At 33.9% G+C, this 10349-nt stretch overlaps 1 protein-coding gene across 1 annotated transcript; it reads left to right on the top strand.

Moving 5' to 3' along the window:
- The first annotated feature begins 8739 nt into the window (after positions 1-8739).
- Positions 8740-9900, top strand: LOC114519775. Its single transcript, XM_028539946.1, has one exon. It carries the CDS (start codon positions 8740-8742, stop codon positions 9898-9900), a length of 1161 nt encoding a protein of 386 aa, XP_028395747.1.
- The last annotated feature ends 449 nt before the right edge of the window (positions 9901-10349 follow it).

The following is a 10349-nucleotide window of genomic DNA, read 5'->3' as shown; positions in this document are numbered from 1 at the left end:
TTTATCATTGCTTTGGGAATGCGGAAACACAATTTCAGTGACTAAAGTATACTCATAGATCGTACTGTTTAAATTTTCTATTGATGACTTTATTTAAATAAGCAAAAAGGAATATATGCACAGTCAGGAAGTCTACAAACATGCACAGTCCCATAGGGAATAATAAAACTCAAAATTACATTTAATATAACATATTATAACATATTTTAATGAAAGGAGAGCTTAGTGTTCTAAATATTACAGCAATGCATCATCTATTTAAGCCAGTTAAAAATGCCTTCAAATTTTTTGAAGCATTTGAAAATGAACGTAACGTTAACAGTTTATTTACCGGGTGTTCATGCTTAAACGTAATGCTAAGTATTACTATAATTTAGAACTCGCTGCTGTAAAATGTGAATTTACAAAGTTTTCAGTTAAATACCAAGAGCAACATGTGTCGTCTAATGTCGTGTTGCTGGGCAACAATACAACAAATAAAATGTTTTTCTATAGTTTGGTAAACGCAGTACGTACACCAGTGGATTAACAGAAAAGTTAAAGTGGAATAACGAATGAAAGATCTCCTTCAGAATCTTAACAGCTAAGCCGTCGTCGATAGTTTTTTCGAACACAGGATGATAACCAACTACAGTGTTGGGAACGATGGAAATGAACTGAATGCACGCTATAATGATGATTGTGTTTAAAAATTGTTTCTCTTTTAAAAGTCTCGCCTGTTGTTGTCGTTGTGGAATGTTTTCTAAAGCGACATTTTTAGACTGTTTCTTTAAATTGTAGTATGTTAATCCGTAGACCAGGCTTGAAAATAGGATGGGCAAAATTTCGCCAAGAGTCCATACGTGTATATCGATGTCGTTTTTAAGGGAGAGAATAAAAACTTTTACTGGATATGCAGAACCAAGAAACCAAACACCAGCCAGCCACATGATTATAATTCTTCGTCCCATTAAAACTCGATATTTCAAAGGATACAGAATCAAGAAATAGCGATCGAGTGAAATCGATGCGATGGTTAAAATGGACACATTTGTGCAAGAATACACGACGAAGTTTCTGAGCCTCAGCCACAGCGGATTTTTTGGTATCATGCAACACTCGTCGAGCGGTGACAGGAGAGAAACGAAAAAATCAGTTACAGCCAAATTTCCGACGAGATATGTTCCTGTGTTTTTGAAGCATTTTAAAGGATCTTTGATAAGAGCAGTGACGAGGGATGCATGTGAAACTACTCCAAAAATACACGAAATATGAGGTAGTTGGTCCATCCGTGTTCTACCTTAAAACCAGCGAAATTTTCGTCTGTCCTATATTAAAGCTGTCTGCTTTCAATGTATCGTATTTGAGTTTAGTGAATGACTGGGTGGGTCACTCGTTTAAATATACCCTGTGTTACATCGCATTATTAGTTCATTTTAATTGAAAAACTGCAAAAGCCGTCGTTCATCGCGTTGAATGACATTTTAATTTGATGCCTTAAATTGCCAAAGACCAATCACAATCTTTGTATCATATTCTTTCGGTGCATATTAAAACACTAATACACGTATTTTAAGCAAGCGATTTTTATTACTAATTTTATATAAATAAGCGAAATAGAATCTACATACAGATAAATATAGTCAAAAGCACATATTGCAAAACGGAATATTAAACTCGTAATTATTTTTAATACCAAAAGTTTAATGAAAAACATCATTGAGTTTTCTATGCAATAAATTCACTTTATAGTATATATTTAACAATCTTTTGGAGATAATCTGCATGTGTATCGGCCACGGGTGCCTAGCTAGCTATATCTTTCAGCTGGATCGTATCATGCCTGGTCACAAGTACGTGTTAGGTGTTCCTAAAGGGGTAGCTTCAAAAATACGTAAGACCTGCGTTTAATACGTTGACATGCATTGAGGTTAAAAGGTTACAACAATTGTTGGTTCATCGAAAGACGTTCCGCACAATTTTAAAGCCGTGTTTGATTTAACATGTAAGAATGTCGTTGCAGAAAAAAATGGTTGTAATTCTTGTGTAATAATTGTCAATTGAGGTGTCTATATTTTGTTTATTTTGCATTTGCAGTAAGGATGGAGTTTATTTGTACATATAAGCTATTCGAATATCTTTTTGTCAAAGCATTAGGAAATATCAAAAGGGCTATTATATGCACGGTTGCATGTTTTCAACATCAAATGGCTTTTTGCATGAAAATTTGAATTTAAATTTAAATTTTGATAAAACAAATATCGACTGCATCAATATAGTAAAAATAACAGTTGATTTTTAGTCGAAGATATTTTTGCAACATTTTTAGAGGATCTTTAATTAATGAGAGCAGCTGGGATGATGAATACATGTAAATATTAATTATTAAGCTGCTTCAAGGTAACTGGTCCATTTGTCATACCTTGCAGTCAGTATAATTTTTGTCTGCCTTATTAAAGCTGTCTGCTTTCAACATTCTCTGAGTTAAATAAATTACTGCATGGGTGGAACACTCGTTTAAAAATACTCTGCGCAACATCGGATTATTCGTTCATTTCGTTTGATATGATGACATTTGATGTATGACAATGACATTGACTTATGACATTTTAATTTGATACATAAATTGCTAAAAACCAATCACATTCCATGTACCATATTATATAAGCTGACTTTCTGTCATTTGTTTTGGGATGTTAAAACACTAATATAAACCTATTTTACAAGCAGGTGCTCTCAGTTTGACAAAATATTATAGATCATGAATTATTATTACTGTTATGACTTTATATAAATAAGCAAAATGGAATGATAATTTATTTTTCTGATGTGTGTGGCATTAAACATGGCGAAAATGTTTCTTGCAATGGTCCACCCTCATCGTTTACTTAAAAATATCCCAAATATCTTCTTCTTTTTTTTTTTTTTCTTTTTTTTTCATGGATGGACATCTCTTTGATTTTTTTTTTCATGGATGGACATCTCTTTGATTTGAAAATGTAACCAGTTGAAATCTGAGTTTCTGCGGTAAAGTTTTATCCATTTATCCTCCCTCTCTCTAACAGACTCAGCCTTTTTTACTGTCCATCAAATCAAATTTAACCTCTTACATTAAAGGAAACATGAAATTAAGATCAACGGCTTTCATACATTAAATTTTGTCAACTTGTTTCCTTATCAAGATATTACATAGTATGTGGTCTACGCATGCGCATCATGCATGTCACTCATGTTGCATCATCTCGCATAATAACGAGTTGAAGAATAGCAGCATTAAATATAATGACTTTAAAAATTTAAGCACAAGCTACACTACACTGAACTTAGGAGTTTTGGTACGAATTAAATTCGGACCATCTATTTATCGGTAGAATTCGAATCTCAGCTTTGTTCTTACGAAACCTCAACTTAAACAGTGTAAACGGGATAAAATTGGTAAGGATGGAGTTTTTTATCTATTGGCAAGTTAACATTTCATCCCAGCCAATATTTCCCGTATCGTACCAAACGGTATCATTTGTGTGTAGCGTGATATTCATTGATATCATATTCATACATATTTATGATTATGAAATTATGTGATATGTTCTTTGTTAAAGTTTTGCATGCATGCGTGGTGTTGTTAAATAGTCGTTAAATGTTTGTGATATATACCATGTAATTTATTTATTTCTAAGCTATGTGATGTCATGTGATGCAAGAGTATGATATAGCAGGGTTTGAGTCACGTGACAAATTTAGCACTTGGTGGTCAACTGCAGATGGAAAATATTTATCAAATCAAATAAAATATTCATTGTAGATTTTGACCTAATGTTGAGTAGATGTTATGTGCAATTTAACGAAATTTGCTCACTTCCATAAGGCATAATTCGGCAATATTTGTGAAGTTGACCACCAAGTGTTTCGCTATGTATTAATCTTGAGATAAACCCACCTATTGGCATCGGAAAATATTACAGAGAAATTTCACGTCAAATCATTTCAAAGATCCTCAACATCTTTTACAATAAAGCAGATAAAATATTTTTCGATAGTTTGGAAAACGAATCAAATAAATCAACGGATTCACAGCAAAATTAATGTAAAACATTGCTAGGAAAATTGGTTTCAGAATTTTATAGTTCGTCTTGGCAGAGGATGTATCAACCTGGAAAACTATCACAGATGGAACTGTACAAATAAAGGCAATACAAGCTACAATAATAATTGTTTTTAAAAATTTCTTCTCTTTCGTTAATCTTATTTCTTGTGCACGACTTTCTGCGGAAATTTGCAGAGCAATGTTTTTCGACTGTTTCTTCAACTTGTAATACGTAGCAGTGTTCATGAGTGCGGATATTGTTGCAACAATCATTGTAAAAATATGGCTGATAGTTCCCTGTTTTTCTTCATGTAAACGATTAAAACGAAACACTTCTACACCGATTAGGATTGAAGTTGCCATCCAAATTGTAGCTAGCCATATGATTACGCTTTTTCCATTTACCAAAGTGCGATGCCTTATTGGATAAGCTATCATCAAAAATCGGTCGATCGATATTGATGTTATCGAAGCGAATGAGGTTGCCCCAACACAATATACAAGAAAACTATAAACCAAACGCCAACCAGTCAAATGATCGGTTTTTGTACAGCTGGCTGCATACAACGGACCAAGTAGAGACATTAGACAATCACAAATTGAAAGATTCATTACGAGATACGTTGCTGAGTTTCTGAAGCATTTTAAAGGATCTTTAAGAAATGCTACAAGAAGAAACGCATTCGAAATTGCTCCAAGGATGCAGATTATAATAGTCGGTGAATTGCTGTAGGTTATTCGAACGTTTATTCCAACTGTACTAATATTGTTTGCCATCTTTAATCAATAAAATCGCCAGCTAAGACTTATCGGCTACTGCTATCGATTCTGAGGAATCGCATGTTAATTAATTGATATTTTGAGATGTTTTCATATTTTTATAACATTACATGTTGTCAGTCTTGTGATAGAGATCGAACGTTTTAACTCTCTTCAGTGATGTGAAATTTATTAATTTTTGTTCATTAAAGCTTTTAAATATGAAATCAAAATATTGAATGCAAATTTTTTCAATATATTCTTCAATACATAGCAAACGGCATACATTGATTATGATTGGTCGTTCTCGCCTAACATGCAAGCCAATCGTACAGGACATAGATTTTGATTGCTCCTAAGAAACCTATCAGATTACGTGATACATATCATAACTAAATTGGGCTAAAGATGATCTTTACAGGTGTTTTAGAATGTTCAGCAAGGCTGTCGCAAAAGTCAGAGTATTAAATATGGCGAAAGAAAAACTTTAATTAATGTATCTACGCGAATTAAAACTTTTGCTCATTAATTTTGCAAAATAAGAACTTAAGATATGGATTTTTAAGGATTCTTCAATGTTAACGAGAGTTTTCAATATCGTAGCTAGAGATTTGCCAGGCGGAAAACGGATTCTTATTATAAATATGAGAGCCCAACATATAACATTTAAGAAAGCCATCAAAACAATTTAAAGTTTAAAAGTAAATATATTTGTAACGTTTCGTCTTTAACCTAAGACATCTTCAGACAAGTGATATAAAATTACACGAGATTTGAATATATATAATCTATTTACATATGTAAATTAATGACGGATAGGAAGGTATAAGATAGTACATGACAAAACCGCACAGACGAAGGGACATAAACACAATACAAAAACTAACCAGAGTATATTATCATTGCTGTATAATGTTTTGAAAACATATACACAAAGGCATCATCATTGACAGATGAATACGACATATTAAGATAATGATTACGTGGTCGTAATTCAGCATGCCCTATATCTCATCTTCATCTTTGTACAAGCTATGAAATCAATTGTGCCAAGAACACTGAAAAAAAAACTTAAGCACCATGCATGTAATTGCATTTTTCTGCATTTTTCAAACGATTAGCTTTTTGAACCACGAGTAAGTTTTCGAGTGTTTTCCCTAGTATGACTGTCTGCCTGTTTTCATTACATTTCCTCTTCATATCATATCCGTAATCCAGTCTGCTCCCCTCTCATTATTTCGTCTCGCTAGCAGCAATGAATACATGCGCACTGATTTTTCTGTTCAATGATTCCTCTCGACCAACGATATTTTACCACCAATTTTTATGGAATTTTTACATCAACTTTGCTGTAAATCCATTCAATTACGTTGTACGTTTCCCAAACTGTTGATTGATAAAAATGCCTTTACTGCTTATGCCTTTGCTGGTCAGTTTTGTATTTAAAAGTTAAAACCATTTGAGATACATCATGGAATATGGTTATACTTTCATGAATAATTTAATTTGTGCGCAAAAGACGTTGTCTAATAAGAAAACTAAAGCGTGTCATGTTATGAAAAATTTACTGAATTAATAAAAATTATCAAAAAACCTAAAATACATTTTACGTTTTGTTATCGATTCTAATGTAAACACTGCAAAGCCGCGCTCTTTGCTACTCAAAAAACATTAAAACATAACTGTTTGCATCGAGAAAACGAATTTCTCCCTATCGCAAAAACAGCTTTCTAAACTGAGGGTAGCTGCAGTTCAGGAAAGACCATTTCTACATGTGATTTTTTTATTAAAAGAGACTAGAGAGAAGACTCTTTGCTCTGGTGAAATGAATTCTAAATTTAGTTATGATTTTTTACCAGCTACTGTATTCTGTATCTTTGGAGTAATTTCAAATGCGTTACTTCTTGTTGCTTTTCTCAAAGATCCTCTAAAATGCTTCAGAAATTCAGCGACGTATCTGGTAATGAATCTTGAAGTTTGTGATTGTCTAATGTGTCTACTTGGTCCCTTGTATCGAGCTGACAAAATAAGAATCATTCGTTTGGCTGGTTGGCAATCAATCTATGAAATTCTTTGCTTTTCGATCGGGACGGCTTCATTTACTTCGATAACATCAATTTCGATTGATCGATTCTTAATTGTCGCTTATCCGACAAGACATCGCACTTTGATGAAGGGAAAAACTCTCATAATATGGCTCGCAACAATATGGTTAGTAAGTACAATCCCTGTTGCTGTAGAAGTGTTTTATATTCGTACAAGAACAAATAAATCTATCGTCCATACTTTGATGATCATGATTGTTGCTACATTACCCGCCTTTATGTATGCTTTCACGTATTACAAATTGAAGAGAATATCAAGAAACATAGCTCTACACAATTCTACTGAAAGGCGTGCACAGAAACTAAGAGTTATAAAAGAGAAGCGGTTTTTAAAGACAATTAGTTTGATAGCGTGCTTGGCCTTTGTTTGCACCGTGCCATCCTCATTAATTTTCCAACTTTATGATCATGCCTTTACCGTGGGATCAATCAACGATATCCTACAACCAATTTCTATAGCACTTTTTTACATCAACTTTGCTGTTAACCCATTGATTTATTTGGTACGTTTTCCAAACTATCGGAAAACATTTTACCTGCTTTTCTGCAAAAGAGGCCGATCTTGACTTATTAAAACAATTGAAATAAAACTTTATTTTATACAATGCTTTTTGGAGGATAGTAAAGACAAGACGATTATGAAAATTGTTACATTTTGTTACAAATAATTATCTGGATCGTGGGATACTAATGCATGAAGGTGCATTGTTGTCGGAAATCTACTTAACAAAAAAACTTCGTCAACATTACATCCCATACTACTTTATTCTATACCTAGAAATACCTCTAGCTAAAAGGGGCGAGGTTATAATGTTCTACAAACGAGGGACAGGTAACACTACTGCCATGTATTAGATTATAGAAGTATTCTTTTCATCAATATTAATGTATAGTTTGTGTTTAAATAATTTGTGCCTGAAATTGTGTCACTATTTTAAATTAAAACTTTCTCTACCGAAATGAAATATTTAGATTTCAAAGCGATGGGGCAAATTAATTATTTAAAATAAAATAATAATGACGGCACCAAATTACATTTTATCGTTACCGAAAAAAACTCTAAAGGGCTTTGCGGTATGACAAGAATAGTCTAGATCTTTCATTTAATATTTCAGCCATAAAATCTAGCCATGGTTGTTAATTATTTGTGATTTATCTGCAGTCTGCACGGCGGACGCTAAAGACGCGAAAAATAGTCCGGCGTGGGTCAGAATTTTTTTGCGGACAAAAATATGGCAGAGAACAGCTCAACTACATCTGCAGTCGTCTTTGAATTGGAATACCACAATATTCCTGTTTTTGTAGCGGTTATTTTAGGAGCAGCTTCAAATATGCTACTACTTATTGCTTTTATTAAAGACCCTCTGAAATGTTTCAGAAATTCAGCGACGTACCTCGTAATGAACTTTGCAATTTCTGATTGTCTGACGTGTATATTTGCTGCGTTATATTTCGTTATATTTCGCGATCGTTGGAGATTTCAATTTTCATTTGGATAATTCAAATGACCCTCTTGCTAAGCAGTTTCTAGATCTTTTAGCTTCATTTGACTTGAAGCAGCACGTTTCTGGAGCGACGCACTCTGGTGGTCATACCCTGGATTTGGTAATAACGCGATCAGAAGAAAATATTGTTAACCATTGTGACATCGTTGATCCTTCGATCTCTGATCATTTTGCTGTGCATCTACATCTCTTGTTTAGGAAACCAAAATTTGCGAAGAAACGTTTGCTTTCTCGTAATCTGCGGACGATTGATATGCGTAAATTTAAAGCAGATGTTCTAAATTCTTCCCTTAAAGATTTTATGACTATGGATCTGGAAACATTGGTACGTGAATATGATAACTGTCTCCATACTATCTTAAATAAACATGCACCGGCTAAATTCCGGGAAATTACATTGCGCCCAAAGGCACCTTGGTATACTGATGAAATCAATGTTCAAAAACGAAAACGGAGACAACTTGAGAGAAAATGGCGTAAAACAAAGATGAATGCTGATAGGAATCTGTATAAACAACAATGTTATGTTGTGAATAAACTGATTTACTCCTCAAAATCGGCTTACTATACTGACTTAATCAAGGATGGGTCATCTGATCAAAGAACTCTCTTTAAGACCGTAAGTAATTTGCTGCACAAAAATACGCCTACCCGATATCCATCATCTCCTGACCCAATGTCACTGGCAAACTCATTTTGTGATTTTTTCACGCAGAAAATTGTTAAAATACGAGGTGAAATCAATGACACCCTCTTAATTAATGATATAGAAAACCCATTTCCCGATGGTGATTCATGTCCCCATGAACTTCGTGTTTTTAAGGAAGTTGGTAACAATGAGATGTTCGATTTAATTCAACAGATTGCAATGAAATCATGTGTTCTAGATCCTATTCCAGCGGTTATGCTGGAACATTGCCTAAAAGACATCGTGCCCATTATAACGAGAATAATTAATTTATCTTTGGAAAATGGTTTAATGCCTGACTCTCTAAAGATTGCTGTTCTTAAACCGTTATTAAAAAAGTGTGGTCTTTCCTATGAAGAATTCTGCAGCTTTCGTCCAATATCTAATTTGAAATTTGTTTCGAAATCTATTGAGAAAGCAGTTGCTGTACAATTAATGAATTATCTTGACGAGAATAAACTACATGAGAAGTTCCAGTCTGCCTATAAGCCTCGTCATAGTACAGAAACAGCATTATTAAGGGTTCAAAGCGATATTCTCCAAGACCTCGACAATGGAAACTCTGTCATTCTCGTTCTACTGGATCTGTCAGCAGCGTTTGACACCGTAGATCATTCGATCTTATTAACACGATTATGGAAGCGATTTGGTATAAAGGGTCGTGTTTTGGATTGGTTTACTTCATATCTTATATCTAGGACACAATTTGTTCGTGTTGAGGGAACCGAGATTCGCTATGGCGTGATCTTGAATGTGGTGTACCGCAGGGATCGGTATTAGGTCCGCTGTTATATTCATTGTACACTGCCCCGCTTGCAGATGTGGCTAGGCGTCATGATCTCCGTTTTCACTTTTTTGCTGATGATGGACAACTTTACATTGCATTCAAAACAAATGATCCTGGTGAATTGATTTCATCTAAGATTCGTATGGAAAAATGTATATTTGAAATTAGAAACTGGTTGATGCTGAATAAATTGAAACTAAATAGTGAAAAAACAGAACTTATATTAGTCCATTCACGCTATCGCCCTATGCCTCCCTTGAATTATATCATGGTGGGTGATGACAGAATTGTACCAACTGGTTCAGCTAGAAATTTGGGGGTTATTTTTGATGAGTTCTTTAAATTGGAGGAACATATTAATGGTATCTGCAAGTCATCTTTTTACAATATCAGAAACATTTCAAGAATAAAGAAGTATTTGTCTCGGGACTGTCTTGAAATA

Source organism: Dendronephthya gigantea, unplaced genomic scaffold, assembly GCF_004324835.1.
Source record: "Dendronephthya gigantea isolate DGI-Jeju-01 unplaced genomic scaffold, DenGig_1.0 000014F, whole genome shotgun sequence".
Classification (NCBI taxonomy): domain Eukaryota; kingdom Metazoa; phylum Cnidaria; class Anthozoa; order Malacalcyonacea; family Nephtheidae; genus Dendronephthya; species Dendronephthya gigantea.
The sequence above is the reverse complement of the archived record's forward strand: the minus strand, read 5'-3'. Positions and strand labels throughout refer to the sequence as shown.

Excerpts from the sequence above, each read along its gene's own strand:
- LOC114519775 (XM_028539946.1), top strand. The coding sequence starts at position 8,740 with ATGGATCTGGAAACATTGGTACGTGAATATGATAACTGTCTCCATACT.